The 18327-nt window shown below is 40.0% G+C and overlaps 1 protein-coding gene across 1 annotated transcript in view; it reads right to left on the reverse strand.

The window, feature by feature from the left end:
- Window positions 1-1698: 1698 nt before the first annotated feature.
- Window positions 1699-18327, reverse strand: part of RTF1 (RTF1 homolog, Paf1/RNA polymerase II complex component) — a 31450-nt gene continuing 14821 nt past the window's right edge. The window contains exons 5-18 of the mRNA XM_080344710.1: window positions 17850-17964; window positions 13913-14024; window positions 12957-13092; window positions 12176-12353; window positions 11202-11284; window positions 9887-9974; window positions 9690-9797; window positions 9044-9121; window positions 7801-7922; window positions 7510-7567; window positions 6863-6940; window positions 5650-5745; window positions 5249-5360; window positions 1699-4878 (exon numbers count right to left, since the gene is read on the reverse strand). Of these exons, the coding sequence (XP_080200836.1) occupies window positions 4772-4878; window positions 5249-5360; window positions 5650-5745; window positions 6863-6940; window positions 7510-7567; window positions 7801-7922; window positions 9044-9121; window positions 9690-9797; window positions 9887-9974; window positions 11202-11284; window positions 12176-12353; window positions 12957-13092; window positions 13913-14024; window positions 17850-17964 (1471 nt within the window). The 3' untranslated portion in view covers window positions 1699-4771. The remainder of the gene's footprint in view (window positions 4879-5248; window positions 5361-5649; window positions 5746-6862; window positions 6941-7509; window positions 7568-7800; window positions 7923-9043; window positions 9122-9689; window positions 9798-9886; window positions 9975-11201; window positions 11285-12175; window positions 12354-12956; window positions 13093-13912; window positions 14025-17849; window positions 17965-18327) is intronic.

Genomic DNA, 18327 nt, shown 5'->3' on the forward strand with positions numbered 1-18327 from the left:
ATAAAAAACAAACATCCTCCCCCACCACCACATACATACTTGACCACTGGTGAGCAACCACTCACCAATATATGATTATAGGGTCTCCAGTCCCATCATCCATATGTACTTCTCTATGTTACATCCGTTGTTTCCACTTCTAAAGGTCTCTGTTGTCATATCATGCCTGCCTTTCTCTCCACCATGACATTGTTTTGGTCATGAATATCTCATTCTACATAAAACAGTTGCTTGTTGCTCTTACATGTGTAAAGCTATGGTTGCACCACACAGAGATAAACAGAAGTAAAACAAATCAACCACAGACATCTGGCCAGTTAGAGAAACCCTTGTTGTAGCTAAGTAAACTAAGGGTACAGGCAGGTCAAGAAAAATCCAGAAAAGGAAGCCTGGTACACCTCATACCTGAAGCCTTGCAGATGCAGTACTAAGCTCATGGCCTTGCTACCAACAACAGCAAATGGTATTATGGTGCTACACCATCACCTTCTCCCAGCTGAACAAGCCCCAGCCCCTGAGCATTTCAGTGGCCTCCACTAAATTTGCTCAGGGTGGTTGAAATCTGCCTTGAATTGGGGAACCCAAAAGCCGAACACAGTATTCCACATGTGGTCTAACACAAAATGCCAGAAATACCATCATAAGTACTAGCAGTACTCACCCTGCCTTATGTTGTTCATAGGTAATTGCAATTTATTAGCTATTCTAGGGAAACTCCTTCTTTAACCGCTCATACTTTCAACTGGGTACTGCTGCTTCTCAGCTGAAAGGAGAAACACTAAAGAAAAATAGTCAAAGTGTGCAAAGGCTGGCACAGGAGGGAGACCTACTTGTCACGGCCTGACACAGCTGGGCCAAAGGAGCCTTTAGCATCTAGATAGATGTCAAGGCATAAAGAACCCCAAGCAAATATTTAATGGCTGGCTTTCCAAACAGCTGGAAAAGTTTTAAGATGTTACCACAAGTCTCTTCATGTTTGCTACTCTGCAGTCCAACTGATAAGGCAGGAAAAACATAGCTTGCCCTTTTTTTTTTTTTACCCAGATAACTCCACATGGTATGAGACTAAAGAAATAGCTCATACAATATTCCTTCAGCTGCTGAATATGGGGGGCTAAAATCTCAAGTGTTTGATGGTGGTGGTAAGGTAGAACCAGTGAATGCTTAACCATCCCAGCTAAAAATAAAAAAAGAAAATTCACTCATTTATTTAGCTACTTAAGTATCTCCCTCTAAAAGAGTAAGTTACTGTGCTGGAGTTAGTAAGACTGTATATGTATCAGTAGTTTAACTAGCGAATTTACAGCATTTTTTCCTCACAATTAAGAACTGCCAAATTAAAAACTTAGAGTGGTCTGGGGAAGCTTAATTATCTTCTAGCTAAGATGGGGGGAAAAAACAAAGCTGCCCAAACCCAAATTTGAGATGACATCCATGTGCCTTTTAATTGCCCAGTATTGTGAAGCATTTGTGCAGACTCCTCATTTCCAGTCTCACATTCTGTTTCCACATCTGCTAGGAAAGAAGTAGCTGTGAAGCACCTTCTTCACAGCTGGTTTTTATTCCTTTTCCTTTGAGACATAACAGTTTTTAGTTGGCTTTGGGAAGGATAGCGAACCAAAGGAAAAAATGGTAACCCATCCTCAAGACCCTTTGTCCTAAAGATTCTTTGAAAATATGTGACCTGGCACAGCAGCTTAAAAACATATGCATTGATAAAGGATCATAAGGAAGTGGAAAACTCAAAACATATTTTCCTGTTCAGAGTGCACCAAAGGAACACTTTGCTAATCAAATCTCAGTTACAGCCCTTCACTCTGCAGCATAACAGGCTGAATCTTCTGGCCTGTTCAGTGATAAATCTATAGAGACAGTGGTAAGGAGTAACTCCAGTTGTTAGAGATTGATCATAAGTCAACAGCTGCTCTTGCAAAAGAGAGGGCTTACTTTTCATTAATTATTTTACAGTATTAGCATTTAAAATGAAATCATCCAGACTGATAAATGAAGTGTCAATTTCAGAAAAGAGAATTCCAGACAGGAAGCCCTTAGCACCTCAGATCAAGGGATAAACAATCAACCTTATTAAACCAACAAACCAAGTTTATTTATAGAAGGCTGTACAATTGTGATGAACTATGCTAGGACACCAATGGAACAAAGCAAACAAGTCTCCCCCTCTCTGACAAGTGGGAGGTGTAGTCACTCACCTTTACATGCACTTAAAGGAAAAAAGATTACAGCTTTCATACACAGTTCTGTAACTATTCAAGAGTACTTTCTTGATGTACTATTCTCAATATAAGAGGTCTGCATGGTAATTTACTGATTGTTGCCTCTCTTAAAAAACAGTATTTCAGCAGAATCCAGAGACTTTGAGAGGGTAAGTGGCAGTTTCATAGTTGCAGATAACTATGGCATAGTCCATCATTCGGATCTGCATTCTAAGCTCACTGCATTTCCTCTCTTTTGGTTATCTCCACTAAAAGTTACTGGCAACACTGTACGGGTCTTGTCAAAGTTTTGGCTGTACAACAGACTATTCTTGTGTTACCAAATGTAGAAGTTACCTAAACCCAATACATTAAGGGCAAGCATATTAAAAATACTGAATTTGAGTTAACTTTACCTTTAGAAACCACTTGTCACTGAGCCTCAGAGCTCTGAGGCATTTCTGTGGAAAAATCAGATCCTGAATTGCTTGATTTTTGCTATTATTTCTGTAAAGCATTGGAGAGTAATTATTTTGAAAACTGGCTATTGCAAAATAAGTTTAATTTTTTTATTACAAATCTGTAACATCAATGAAGCTGTTGAAAAAAACCAAAATCATATCAAATGCATATCTACACAGTGAATCACGATGTCTCCTATGAAGTTATCATGGTGGATTCCACAAAGCCGCCCTTAAAAAGTTAGAAGTACATAGATGTGAGAGCCTACTTCAACTCCAGAGTAGCTGGTAAAATAGGCCATCAAATAAAGCAGTCAATGATTATATATTTACAGAATAACCTACACGTGTCCTAGAACTATGGGCTCTTCCGTAAATAAGTATCAAAGATTCCTAATTATTTGTTTACATGATAATTAAGAGCTGCTTCATAGGTCGATTTTTTTTTTTATACACAGTTCATAGTATCAATCTGCACACAATTACATGATGTTTCTTTAAAGCTACTGTTAAAAAAGGAAGAGAAAGTTAAATAAGAACTAGATTAAAGTTTCATTAAGAATCCAACAAGACCATATCAAGCACAGGTTTAAACGTAACCAGTGTATGATTTCAGAAAAACAGTAATGCTCTGACACAAGAAGAGCATCAGCATTTTCCCCCTTCAGGGTCCCCCAGAAACATTCCTATCCAGTTCAGTGCTTAAGTTATTATGTACGTACTGGCCTGAATAGGAACACACACGTGCTTGCACGCTTACCTGAATGAGGGCCTCTAACCTTTCAGACTTCCAATTCTCTTAATTTAGTTCTTAGCTCCATATGTTCAGTTGTATCTTGTTTGGAAAAGTTCTTTGTTTAATGTCGCTTATATTTACACTTTGATTATTTTTTTAACACCTGAGTGATAATTTAGCCGTCAACTTGTGTCCAGTCAAATATTCCATAAAGCCAAACAATTCTCGTGCTAGTTTTGCACTCTGCTTGTACCAGCTTATATATGAAAAATGTGCATCAGCCATCTCTTGTACATCACCCAGTGACCTTTCTACTATGTCCTTACTGTGTCCTTCCCCTTCCACACAAAGTGATTTTTTTTAAAAAAATCTTTATAGAAGCCCTGTTTAAATGGTTCACAAAGCAAGAAATGAAGTGAGCTGGAGCCCAATGAGGACATGATGACTTAAACATATAATAGTGGAGGCTTGGAGAAGAAATCAAAGCCCAACCAATGAGCAGCCCAAGGCCATTCCAGAAAAAGCTATTCCACCCAGTGACAGCTGGAGACTCCGGATGTGCCACAGATGACAAATCTCACATCAAGAGCTGTGTACCTCTCTCTCATCAGTTAAGAGTAAGTAAAAATGGAACATGAAGTTAAACAGCTATATCAGCCAAGCCGTTTTAGTAAGAAGAATCACATTTAATGAGTTTCTTTCTTGCAATTTCAGATGCTCAAGTACAGCTGGTAGAAATTCATAACAGCCGTAAAGAACTGTGACAGACGGATACAAATAGTACTGCAGCTTAAAAATGATAAAAAACACCTGAAAAAAAGTCACACAACCCTCCCAAAAAAATTTACACTTTGAACCTAAGCCAGTTTTTGAAGATTCCCTTCTCCAAAGCTAGGATGAAGGAGGAAGAAGAGGAGGAAGAAAGTGCAGATGACCTTCCAGCCACAAAGGTCTTGTGCCAATCACTGTGCCTGTGGTGGTGTGTAAGGGGAGATCACCAAGTGCTGATTCTGCAACCACCAAGAGGTTCCTATGGAAATCCAGACCTCAGGCTAATACTGAACACAGAGTGGACCAACGAGCTGCATCAACAAAATAAAAACAAAACTCAAACTAAAAGAAATGGGAAAACCCCAAATAGCACAGATCCACATTTGTGAGAGGGGCAGGAAGAAAGGGCAAGAAGGGAGGTCTATACAGTAAATAGTTGAATGGTTTATGTTACAGATGACTGGCAGTTTTAGAGTCTCTTCCCAGCTCCACTGCTGCTCCAACCCAGAAGGGAGAACTGAAAAGGGAGGAAGAAAAGGTAGGACATCATCATGGAGCATGCAGGATCAGAAGCAGCAGAGTGGGTACGCTCAAATAAGCCCCCGCCTCTTTTTGTAGTCCTCCAAGTTCAGTGATCGCCGAGGGGCACCATCTTTTGCTGGTGGAGCCTTGGAGGTGATGGCCAGTGCCTTAGATTCTGTTGGGGATAAGAAAAGAGTGAGGACTGAAATACACGAAAACTACAGATTTTCACTTGTTGCTTTTACTGACTTCACCACAAAATCACATTTAGCTTCTCCAGTATACACCAGGTTAGGACTTCAGTTAACACAGGCAGTATCTGGTAGCTTATCTTCATAGATAAAACGTGTAATTTTGACTCTGTTCGTTAATCCAGGTTTCTGCCAATAAGTATACTCACGTTGCTTAAGAAAACTACAAACAGGAACTCCTTGCTCCCATTTTCAAAAGCCCACCAATGCTTTTGAAAGAACTACTCTGGAAGAAGTGAGCTGTGCCATAATGAGCTGGACAATCACATTCCCAAACTCAGCTGGAACACCTACCTGAACTTGGTACCTGAAGATCAATTTTTACATCAAAGTCATGCACTTTGAAAAGATCTTCTGAGAGGTCACTGGCTGATTTAGAGTTCACATCTTTATCCTTCCCTTGACCCTGAAATAAAAACTACAGGTAAGTCTCCAATCTTTATCTGTCCAGATAAACACAGATAAAAATGCTTTTTCCTCACTTCTGTCACAAACATACTTAATTTAGTTTTCATACTGCCAGAGAAACTTAATTTTATTTCCCCAAGAAAAAGAACTGTTTTTTTCTACAATAATGCTCGACAGGATACCTATTTCTTTAACTGAAGTAGGCACTTCTACTATTAGTCATAAGCTTCTAGAGCAAGACAGTGAACAATGGGAGGAACATAACAGAGACAGAAATGGAAACTTGCCTTGCTCATGTCCTTTGGAGCATCTGGTAATACACCAGACCCGTATTTTGCATTTAGCTGGGCAAGGATGGCAGCTTGGACAGCAGGATCTCTGGACTGCAGAGGAGAAATAAGTAAGTAAGTAAATAAATAAATAAAATACACACACATACTGTATTTAAATTAGTAATAACTATACTGCCGTTTTGTTAAAGCAGTCCTCATATCCATGAATCTAAAACCAGAAGAAGCTGTATATTGGTTATCCCAGTCTTCAGTATCTCAGAGACAACTGAAATCATCCTGATACCTGTGTAATGCACCTGAAAGTTACAGACTAAAAGTTATCCTTCAGAAAGTCTTTCTCTGAGAAAATGAGAAATATGTTTCTTGATTATATGGTTTGCTCCCATGACCAGTCTTAACACTACTGTTAGATGTATTTGCTTTCAGCTTACAGTACTGGCTGAAACACTCTACTAGAGAAAAAAAAAATCTTTAGGAGACTATTTTCTTTACATCATAGCTGTTTACCATAATAAAGCCACTCAGTTATGATTATTTTCTAATAAAGAATTATGTCAGAAATAATTATTTAATTCAAGCCCTGCAATAAAGTTCCTTTTGTATATCCTTGCCAGTTTGTGGAGATGGATTAGAGCCAACCTGACAAGGTTTTTTTAGATACCAGAACTATATACTACTCTAGAACAAGCCAGATTGCCTAAAAGTAGGAGCTGATCACCTTGCTATCATCATTTATACAGCTAGGTACGGCAGTAGCAGCTTTTGCCACAGTATCACGGGAAGTTTGCGTTAAACTATCCATCACAAGCCCAGAATATCTGGTCTCCTCTCCCCTTCCAGAGATCTTTCAGGAAAGTTGCAACTAAATAGAACTGAAACTCGTATCTAAAGCAAACTGTCTTCCCAGAGCTAACTAAATCTGAGCAATTCTACATAGCAGAATTCACTACAGAGGTCTAAACCACAGTACATACCCACATCGCTTATGTCCTTCACACTTTGCACTAAAAAAAAATACTGCTTTTTCCTTCTCTTGGGATAGTGAGACCAGGATCTCACTCAACTACATTTCACCATGGCACCTGGAGTGCTAATAGCAAATGGCACAGCTGGGGATGAATACAAACATCTTCCTTCCTACTCTTGAATTACATTGGTTGCTGTTTCTCTGCAAATTGCCCCAAGTGAACTTCAGTGTTACACTCACATTAGACACTATTGTGGGCTTGCACTGTCGCCTAGTAAAGGGGTCCATTTGTTGGTTTTTCATGCTGTGACTCTCAGCCTGAAGAAGAAAAAGCAGATGGTTTTCCAGAGTTAGCTACTTGTACCCTTGGAAATCCTCCCACAGCACCCCGTCCATGCAAGCATTCAGCTATATATAATATCGAGACCAGAGGAAAACCAGCAACAGCATTACACATAAAAAGATTTTGACACACCCACAGTCTTATGCCTCACAAGGCAAAACTGTCCTTATTGAACAGAACACAGAAAATAGGTGCACAACTCTCAGGAGAGTTAAGGCTTAACCATTTGCTAACAAGCTTAACTTTTCCTTAATAGAAGTGTTACTGCAGAGAATCAAGTATTTCCTTTACTATTTCATTCTCTGAAGTCTCCTTTCCAATTTCTTTCCCGTACAAAATGCACTAAGTCACTATTACAGTCAGTACTCTGCTGATAATCAAGGTGATCAAAAGGATAAAGCAATCTGCTTTAAAATAATGTAATGTGCCTGTATGAAAGATTTTGCAGATCATTAAAAAAATGGAATAATTTCACCATGCAATTTTCCCCCTTTGCATCATTTCATCTCTACTGGTACAGAAGTATTAATTCAGCAAAATTTACCACAAGAGCCTTTTCAGACTCAACGATATTCCATTCTCTATTTCTCTGGTTGATGTAACTGCAGAAAGAAAAAAAAAAATGGGGGTGAGGAAAAGAAAAAGAGAGTGACTGTCACTTATCAATCCCCACACAACACTAACAAAGCCATCAAGATACACATTTCATCAATATATTGTACAGGAAAGAAGAGAGAAAATCTTGCTGTTAATTTACTACTGCATTAGTTTCTCTTCTCTGTATATTTTGATGGATACTATTTAAGAAAGAAAATTCCCAATATCTGCTTCTTACCTGATTGCAGAAATGTTTTTTGTTCGTTGACGATCCAGGGCCTCTGCTCTCTCTTCAAGTTCATTAAGCTGATCTTGAATCTGTTTGGCTTTATCTTGGTCCCCCAAGTCCTCAGCCATAGCCTTGAACCAAACAATAACTCATTAGGCACTACTCTCTACCACAGAGCCAGCCAGAGAAATGAGGGACAAATCCAGGAATCAGCTAAATAACCCTCTTCCCACTGCAAATATGCAACCCTGCACAGTAAGGAATACAACAAAGAGCTAAACTCTACTTGCAACTCAAGGCAAACCAGGAGTACTTACTCTGAAGAGCTCTGAAAACCTTTGAAAACCCTTAAACTAAATTTAATACTACTATTTACCAGCTCAGGAAATAAATCATTATTTCTGCAACTGTCAGTTGTCACTTATTTCCACCAGTTCGGAAGTTCCCTACCACACCACCAGGCCAGCAACAGTGGCTTCTTATGCCACCTGGTGACAACAACAAGCAACTGCACCCTTCTGCAAAGGAAAACTGATAATTTACATATTCATGCATAGTAAAATATGGCCAAACAATACAGTTAAGCCAAAGAATGCAGAACTAAAGATTAATACAACCTCTTTGTTTTTACTGTATATGAAGCAAAAATGTCTTCAAAAATAACTACACAATAAAAACATGTTACATCTATCTTCAGAAATACTTGAGACTGCTTGTTTACTTGACTTCTCAGCTTTGGCTTCTCATCACTGTAAACTCTATTTGTTCCAGGAGGTCTACACATAAAGCAGTTCAGTGGCAAGTAAATCCTTCAGCAACGTATTCTTTCAATGTAAGTGACTGGCCATAAAGTGACAATACAGTCACCCCCTTAGTAAAAGACAGTTTGACCTTTTTTCCCCCCTATTTTAAAAAGTATAGGAAATCAAATTTCAAACACTATTATGGGGTACCCTGGGGAAAAAAAAAAAAAAAGAAAAAGGGTTTCTAAAACAGAAAAACTTAAGACCTTCTTGTTTAAAGGACACAAAAAGCGATAGCTATAATTGTTGGCAGATGCCTTTAGAAAAAGAATGGAACAGCTTTAACTGGGTTCTAACTGTTCTAAATCCAGCAATGAACCTCGAGATCCACCTTTTAGCTGCATAGTTAAAGTCAAGCTTACTGCTGACTACTGCCAAAATCCAGATGAGCTCCACTTCTTCAAAATCAAAGACTGCATTAAGCTTGCAGGCATCATCTCATCTCTCACCTTCTCCTTTAACAGCTGAGTTTTCTTCATAGCATAATTTGGAGGTGCTTTTCTGAACCTTTCCTTCTCTTTCACAATCTGGAAGATGCAAAGGAAACAAGAACATGCAGATATGAAATGTTGATTTCAATGCTTGGACACTAGAAGCATCAGATCAACATCACCTAAGAAATATACTTACTTATACAGAATTTTACTCATGCTCTTTCTCTGCTGCTTTTTTAAATTTGTGACTTGGTAATGAGTTACAGCTCCACTCCCCTCACTTACGACCTACAAAATTCTGATACTAATCACATTTGGTCAGCATTAAGCAAGCATTAAACTGCAGAAACTATAATACATCTATCATGATGCTATTAGCTTTTTGGAACTTGAGAACCAAGTTACCCTAGTCAGGTTTGGAGTTCAGAGCTCTGCAACAAGTGTTCAAGAAGGGGTCATGGGGCACAAAGGATGAAGTTAATCAGGACTGAGCACCAAGCAACAGCTGGATCACCAGCCTACTCTATCCAGATTTGAGCCTTTTATTTTCTTCTTAAGAAGTAATAACATTATCATTTTGCTTTGTAACAGCAAGTGCTCTTACTCCACGAGTTCCTGTCACCTTTAAGCACTGTCACAGGCTCGCTACAACACAGTTTACCTCCTCAATGTCCTGGTCATTAAACTTGTAGTTGAGGGCTTCTTTGATGGACACTTCCTTCTTGTTTATCTCATCTAGTGTGGGTAGCTGCATCCCAGCAGAGAACATCTAAACACAAGAGACAAAAAGGTTACCTTCCATTCAAAGTATCCTTGGCAGAAAGCTGCTAAGAAGAAACTAAAGTCTGGCGAACTTACCGCTTCCTTCCACTTCATAAACTCACTTTCAGTAAATTCCTGATTCGAGACAAACTCCAAACGAAACACACGTGAATCACTGCCATGCCTGCAACAAGAAAGTGTAACAACATCCCTCTCTGATGGTACAGAGTTGTGGTCTTCGATCTACACGTGTAAACTGATTCAAGAAGCCCAAAATCAGATGCTTTTGGCTACTCTTGTGGTTATCTGTATTCTTAAATTCAGTCAGGTCAGCTATAGTTCAGGTACCTACAAGAGCTATCAGTAGTAATGCAAAAGAATACTAGACAAAGAGTCTGCCAGACATAGTCACTGAGCTGTGGCTGTAAAATCCTCAGGAGGAAACGGAAACAGGCCTCTCTCACACCTAAACCTAACACACCCCATTTGGTGACCCATGGCACGATCTTCAGAAACACGAAGCTCCTTCACACTTGGATCAGCAGAAGTAACTTTTAAGCAGTACTGAATTATACAATGCTGGAGCCAACCACAATCTATATTTTATTTTGTTAGCCAGTCAAAGCCAGAAATCCCTAAACATTTTCTGCAGAGCATTACCTTTCACACTACCAGCTAAACTACTATACTGCTACTAAACAATACTAAAAATAGTTGCCATGGTGCGAATTTCACTCAAAGCATGGAGCTCTCTCCAGAGGTAGCCTAAGAAGTTATTGGATGTCACAACTGATGCAGGTAAGACTTCTTTTTTACTTCACACTTGCACCCACATGCATTCTCCACATCTTCTTGTTTCTCCCAAATAGTTAATATGTTCTTGTCCTATTTCACCAGGATGTTTTGCACTGTAACAGTTAATCTTCATCTCATGACCCAAAGGCTGTAAGAACTGAGAAATCCAATACTACATTCAGCTTCTTCCCTCCAAAGTACCATTTTATGTTGTAACACATATGCCAGACCCAATTATGTATGCCTTTAAAATGATACATATTTCTAACATGTGATTATAGCAACAACAGAGAAAAGATTTAAAAGAATATTGCAAAGCTCAAGAGGCATATAAAAACTATCACAAGTTACCAACACAAATGAATTTCTCAGATGTCAACACAATCACAAGTCCCAGCATGAGATTTTTTTTAATAATTTCCATTATGCCCAAGGAGGTAAAAAAATGAAACAAAACAAAACCAACAATACCAAACTCAACAACATTCCAGCAATATGTGACATGGCAAGGCTCAGTTTGCTTTTTAGCTCTCATCTCCAAACCACACACAGAACCCTATTTGCTATGAAAAGGACATCAACTCACAAACTCATGAGAACTACTTTGGTAACTTACCGCAACTGTAATCCTTTGTTTGTCCGCGTACCACCAAGCTGGTAAACCTTTGCAGTCTCTACCACACCTGTTATCTCAGCAACCTACATCAAAGGGTGAAATACACAAGAGAAAGGATGCAAGAGGGTTTTTTTTGTGTTCCTGGAATATATCTGGCCTATTCAAGCCTTTTTACTAGAAACCAAAAACTGTAACCTAACAATTCTAAAGAATTAGTTGCTTCATGCATCGCCTTTGAGCTGACAAATTATATAATTTGAACACTTGATGCAGTTTTTCTATTGTCTCAGTTCAACCTTCCTGACCAAATGGCATACATTTTCTTACTTTTTCTATTTCCTTTTCAATTAACATCAGTTTGGGTTAACATTACGTCCCAAATGAAATACACCAGTGCTGCTCACATGCTAAACATAGCCCCTCTGGGGACCTTTTTAATGCATTTTAGAGAATATTATTGCACCCTATGATTGTGCAGTTACAGCAATGAAACAGAAATACAAAACTGTGTTCTCAATCACCTTCTCTTTTGAGGCACACTGAGGTACTAGAAACAATCTGTAAAAAAAAAGAAAAAAAAAAAAAAAAAAAAAAAGAGACCACACAATAACTTGGGAACATTCCCAGAAATAAGGAGTGAATGTTACTCATCCTTACTTGGTCAAAGCGGAGTCCTGAACTCTAGCTTGCAATACAAATTATGAGACAAGAGAGTACAAACCAAAGCTGGAAGAACACACTTTGTTAGTGCTTCCTCTCTCTTACTAAATATATCTCTTAACCTATAGCTGGTCCCATAGATTTATTTATTTTTAAACCAGTCTCTTCCATTTCTTTGCTAGCAATTTTTCTAAATATAAGCAATCTTTTTATGTTAATCACTCAAACAATCACAGGTACTTAAGAACTGCTAAGCTGCAAATATTATACTACAGCATTATAAAAAGAACTAGATCCCTTGGAACTAAACTCACCCGATAAACGGGTTTGCTGTTGTGATTTCCAATGCCAATCCGGACAAAGCAGCCAGTGACTGTCTTGGCAAAGAAGGGCATATGACACCAGCGTTCCAGCTTGTGTCGCGATAACCGTACTCGGTTCAGTTCTTCAGGCAAGGAAACTGGCTGGGATTTAGGGGGAATTTCTTCTTTCCTGATGTGGGAAAGGTGAGAAGGAATAAAGAAAAATGTAGAGACATAATCACCAGAAAAGGGGTTCTCAGCAAGGTGCAGCACGAGTGCTGGCTATTTATACTACTAATAAAAGGAATGATTCATCATGCCCCAGTTGACTGTAGATCCAGTGTTCACTAGAAAGGCTTAATGCGAAGTCCCAGACTTGTGACCCATTGCCCCTGCTACCAAAAAGCAGAAAGACCCACACACCAAGGCAGTTTGTAGGCCAGTGCTTTAAGATAAGCCAGCACATACCTCTGCCCTGCTAACATACCAGGGTGCTGCCGCTGCTAAACTGTAGGACTAAACAAATCTCTGAACAATTTTGTAAATGGGGCTAAAGGTAAGAGCAGGGAACTAAAGCTGCAAAACCATCCAAGATAAATCACTTCCATGTACCATGATATAAAAGCCAAGGACTCAAATTTGAGCAATGCAAGTGTGCCCAGAGGCAAAACAACTTCAGAGACACTTAACTATACCCAAACAATCTTCTAAAATGGCATGTGTCTACATAAAGTAGATCTCTGCTTTTGAACATACACTTACAAGTAATCATAGTCCAATGTTTACTACTTACTCTTCCTCTTCATCAGAAGATGAGGATCTGGATGAGCGATCACTTTTCTCACTAGACTTATCATCCTCCTCCTCCTCTTCATCATCAGAGTATACTTCACTAGTTTTTAATGGCTGTTTTTTTGCAAGCAATTCAGCTGTGGGAAGGAGGAGAGAGAATAAGGAAAAGTAAGCTGTAAATCTTTTATGGAAGTTTTCTTTTAGAGCTGAAACTTTATTGTTTGGGAAAAAAAATAAAAAGAGGCAGACAGGTGTGAATTTTACACTGGATAAAAGTGCCACATGTTCAAAAACACTAGGAAGCTAAGAACTCCATTGTATATATTCAAAGAGAAATCCAAGTATTTAAAAGGATCTTAAATCTCAGTTACACTTATCTTCAGTCTCCCAACTTGACTGCACATAGCAATACAAGAAGGGCATAACAACTGGATGTACAAGATAAAGCTATTATGATGAGATAACTCATTGTTATTTTGCATGTGAAAAGAAAATCTCATGTTTGGAAAGCAGCTCAATAGAACCCAGTAGAGTAATAAAATGGGTTGCATCAAAAGTCTGTGGCAAAATGGACAAGATGATGAAGAAACATGCAAATGTAGAGAAGGTAGCACAAGTACAATAAATACAGTTTGGATGGTTCAGAGATTAAAGAACATAATTTAAGTGACCAATACACAAACTAAACATTACAAAATGCCATTCAACGGGCTAGAATCAAAGTTTGCTTTGTTTTCAGACCATTCTGGGGAAGGCAGGGGGAAGGAATAGAGCATCAGTGGTACCAAACAATACCCTAGGTGGTTATATTGGGCAACGGTCTGAGGAAAACACAGATGGGGAATTCATTCACTCCAAGGTGTAGGGTTGTGGCATTGATTCCAAACAGAAAGTAGCACTTTCCAAAAGCTGTAATAATGCCTCAGTTATTGTAGCAATAGCAACATGCTTTCATACCTGTTCTGTTCTTCCTTTTCTCTCTTTCTGCTTTTAGCTCCTCCATTGCCTGAGACTTCTTGTCAAGCTTCTCATCCCGCTTTGATCGTCGCTCTTTGTTATGTGACATGACCTAAAAACATGCACAGAAAGACTCTCAACATTAACTGCAATCCATACATTGAATGCATTAAACAAAGATTGCTTGTGCACTTTGAAAGCTTTTCAAATATAAACTACTAACAAACTTGATTTTGAAAACAGTTTTTTTCAAGTTTATTTTTACAGAGGCTAGGGAGAGGGAAATCAGTCTGAAGTATATTTATTTTTTCTAATTCATATCAAAAATAATGAACATATTTACACCTCAACATTTCTGCCACCAAGTTTTAGTCTCAAAACTCCTCCTTAAAAAAAGCATTAGAGAAATAAAATTGAAGTATTCTGCAACTACTAAGTAACAAGGAAAAATTGCATCAATATTATTCTCATTTTCTTCTCCTTCTGCAAGGCCAAAACAAGGCACTTGTTCTCATTCATTAGCAAAGAGAAAAGTTATGTTAAAAGATACTTAAAGCAAAAATAAAGTTGAGTGTGAAGTCTGCAATATAGTTCCAAATCTTAAATGCTCTAAGTCTTCTGATATTTTACATTTCAGGTCTATCTGGAATATCAGGTAGCACAGAATGCGACTTCTATAATAATCATAATAGACAGTCACTTGAAGTTAAGTAATTTCTAGAAGGCACTGTAAAAGAACTCCACATAAGATCCTTTTATATATACATATATGTACATTAGTCTACACATTATGTATTTTACATATGGACTATATAAGTTCATATACACACAGAGTTGGGAGGGGCTGGGAGATAAGATTTAGGTGTTAAACATTTATTTCACTGGAAGATAACAAGGAGTGAATTGCATGCTGGAGATGCTCTCCTCCATTGCAAAAAGACAGAAGGGACAAATGCAAACAATAGGCAAGATGAATCCCATTCCATTCTGGAATCCCATCTGTCCAGACTCTATAAACAGTTAAGGGCAAGGTCTTAAACATTTGAAACTACAGACGACTAGGAGAGGAGCACTGCTGGACCTCATCCTCACTAACAAGGAGGGTCTGGTTGAAGCAGTAAAGGTCGAGGGCTGCCTTGGTTGCAGCCACCATGAAATGGTGGAGTTCAGGATCTCATGTGGCAGGAACAGAATACCAAGCAGAATCGCAACCCTGGACTTAAGTAGGACCAACTTTGGCCTTTTCAAACAATTGCTAGGGGAAATCCCATGGGCAAGGCTGCCTGAAGGTAAAGGGGCCCAAGACAGTTGGTTAGCCTTCAGGGACTGCTTCTACCAGGCTCAAGATCAGAGCATCCCAACACGCAGGAAGTCAAGGAAGGGAGTCAGGAGACCTGTGTGGTTAAACAGGGAACTGCTGGGTAAGCTGAAGTGGAAGAGGAGAGTTTACAGATCATGGACGGAGGGGCTGGCCACTTGGGAAGAATATAAGGCTGTTGTCAGAGGGTGTAGGGAGGCAACTAGAAAAGCTAAGGCCTCTTTAGAATTAAACCTGGCGAGAGGGGTCAAGAACAACAGAGAAAGCTTTTTCAAATACATGGCAGATAAAACTAACACTAGAGGCAATGTAGGCCCACTGATGAACGAGGTGGGTGCCCTGGGGACAGAAGATACAGAGAAGGCAGAGTTACTGAATGCAGCCTTTGTCTCTGTCTACTCTGCCGGAGGCTGTCATGAGGAGTCCCGTACCCCTGAGGCCCTAGATGAAGTCAGGACAATGGAGGAGTCTGCCTTAGTTGATGAGGACTGGGTTAGGGAGCAATTAAGCAATCTGGACATCCACAAATCCATGGGTCGGGATGGGATGCACCCACGGGTGCTGAGGGAGCTGGCTGAGGTCATTGCTGGACCACTCTCCATTATCTTTGCTGAGTCTTGGGAAACAGGAGAGGTGCATGAGGAAAGCAAATATCACTCCAGTCTTCAAAAAGGGCAAGAAAGAGTACCCAAGTAACTACAGATCAGTCAGCTTCACCTCCATTCCTGGGAAGTGATGGAACAACTTATCCATCTCAAGGCATATCAAGGATAAGAGGGCCATTAGGGACAGTCAACATGGCTTCACCAAGGGGAAGTCAAGCTTGATCAACCTCATAGCCTTTTATGAAGATATAACGAGGTGGATAGATTATGGCAGATGTGGTGTACCTTAATTTCAGTAAAGCATTTGACACAGTCTTCCACAGCATCCTCATGGCTAAACTGAGGAAGCTGGTCTGGAGGATCGCATATTGAGATGGACTGCGAACTGGCTGAAGGAAAGAAGCCAGAGAGTTGTGGTCAATGGGGCAGAGTCCAGTTGGAGGCCTGTAGCTAGTGGAATGCCTCAAGGGTCAGCACTGTGACCAGTGCTATTCAATATATTCATCAACAACTTGGATGAGGGAATAGAGTGCACTGTCAGCCAATTTGCTGATGACACCAAGCTGGGAGGAGTGGCTGACATGCCAGAAGGCTGTGCTGACATCCAGCGAGACCTGGACAGGCTGGAGAGTCAGGCGGGGAAAAATTTAATGAAATATAACAAGGACAAGTGTAGAGTCTCGCATCTGGGCAGGAACAACGCCAAGTTCCAGTATAAGTTGGGGAATGACCTATTAGAGAGCAGCGTAGGGGAAAGGGACCTTAGGGGTCCTGGTGGACAGCAAGATGACCATGAGCCAGCACTGTGCCCTTGTGGCCAGGAAGGCCAATGGCATCCTGGGGTGTATTAGAAGGACTGTGGTTAGTACGTCGAGAGAGGTTCTCCTTCCCCTCTACTCTGCCCTGGTGAGACCACATCTGGAATATTGTGTCCAGTTCTGGGCCCCTCAGTTCAAGGACAGGGAACTGCTGGAGAGAGTCCAGCACAGGGCAAACAAAGATGATGAAAGGAGTGGAGCATCTCCCGTATGAGGAAAGGCTGAGGGAGCTGGGTCTCTTTAGCTTGGAGAAGAGGAGACTGAGGGGTGACCTCATGAATGTTTACAAATATGTAAAGGGTGAGTGTCACGAGGATGGAGCCAGGCTCTTCTCCGTGACAACCAATGATAGGACAAGGGGTAATGGGCTCAAACTGGAACACAAGAGGTTCCACTTAAATTTGAGAAGAAACTTCTTCATGGTGAGGGTAACAGAACACCGGAACAGGCTGCCCAGGGAAGTTGCACAGTCTCCTTCTCTGGAGACATTCAAAACCCATCTGGACACATTCCTGTGTAACCTCACCTAGATGTTCCTGCTCTAGCAAGGGGATTGGACTAGATGATCTTTTGAGGTCCCTTCCAATCCCTAACCTTCTGTGATTTGAAACTACAGTTCAATTACAGAGGTCTCACCCCCAAAACTGGTACTATCCTCTTTCTACTGGAGGTGGAAAAAACTATAGTACTACTTCTGCTCTTCCTAGCATTCACACTTTTTATTCACACCCCCACCAGCAGAAACTAAGCATTCTTTCCATTGCATGTGCATGCAAAATAATTAAGACAACAGTTGAGCAGTTTCTGGCTCGCTCTTTCAAACTTTCACTTGCAAGAAAGACCATGTATGTAATGTTTCAGACTGAATGCCATAAGTTTGGCTAAAGGAATTATAAAAGGTTGCTTTCCTGCTCTCATATGGGAGGACTATCACAGCAACTCTAGATAGAGCTGCAACTTTGCATTTTTCATTAAAAGGAGTTACCAGTGCACCACTCAGAAGGCCAAATATGTTAATTTCTTTAAATTAACTGGAAAGGCTAAAGATAACTTGAACATATAAATGAACTAAATTCTGACCTGCTTACCACACTGCTTGACATTAAGGAAAAACATTAGGGGTAGAGAGAAGGAGCATCCAATATCCTATTGCCAAGGGAAGAGGGTTTGTTACTAAGGACAGTTCCACTTCCTACCTGGGATTCCTGGATCTGTGTGAGTTTTTTCTTCTCCTGCTCTTCCTCTTGCTTTTTCTTTTTCTCTTTCTTTTCTTTCTTTTTTGCTGTTTTTAGTTTCTTCTTGATTTCAAATCTAGTAGCAGAAATCAAAACAATGTATGAAAGAATGCTCTCCACCTGAGTGAGCAAAGTACCCATCACATGCTATCTTGGCTTAACTTGTTAGTAGGCTGTAAGAAGCACGTCCACTGCTTGCCCCAGACAGATAACCCTTTAATGCTATCCTGTCCCCTATTCCCATCCCCTACCTTCTTCAAGGAAAATAAGGTGAAGCACATAAAAGTGCAGGCTTACAGAGAGCTAACCTAAAGGGCTGAGGAAATCACACGGGAATGGCTGTTCCCCAGAAATCTGTCCTTACTCCACCTTCATCTTTGCCAGTGTAGTAACCATTGCATGCTGCCTCCAACTCTAAAGACAATTGGCTATTTCACAT

This window comes from Nesoenas mayeri (assembly GCF_963082525.1).
Source record: "Nesoenas mayeri genome assembly, chromosome: 5".
Taxonomy (NCBI): domain Eukaryota; kingdom Metazoa; phylum Chordata; class Aves; order Columbiformes; family Columbidae; genus Nesoenas; species Nesoenas mayeri.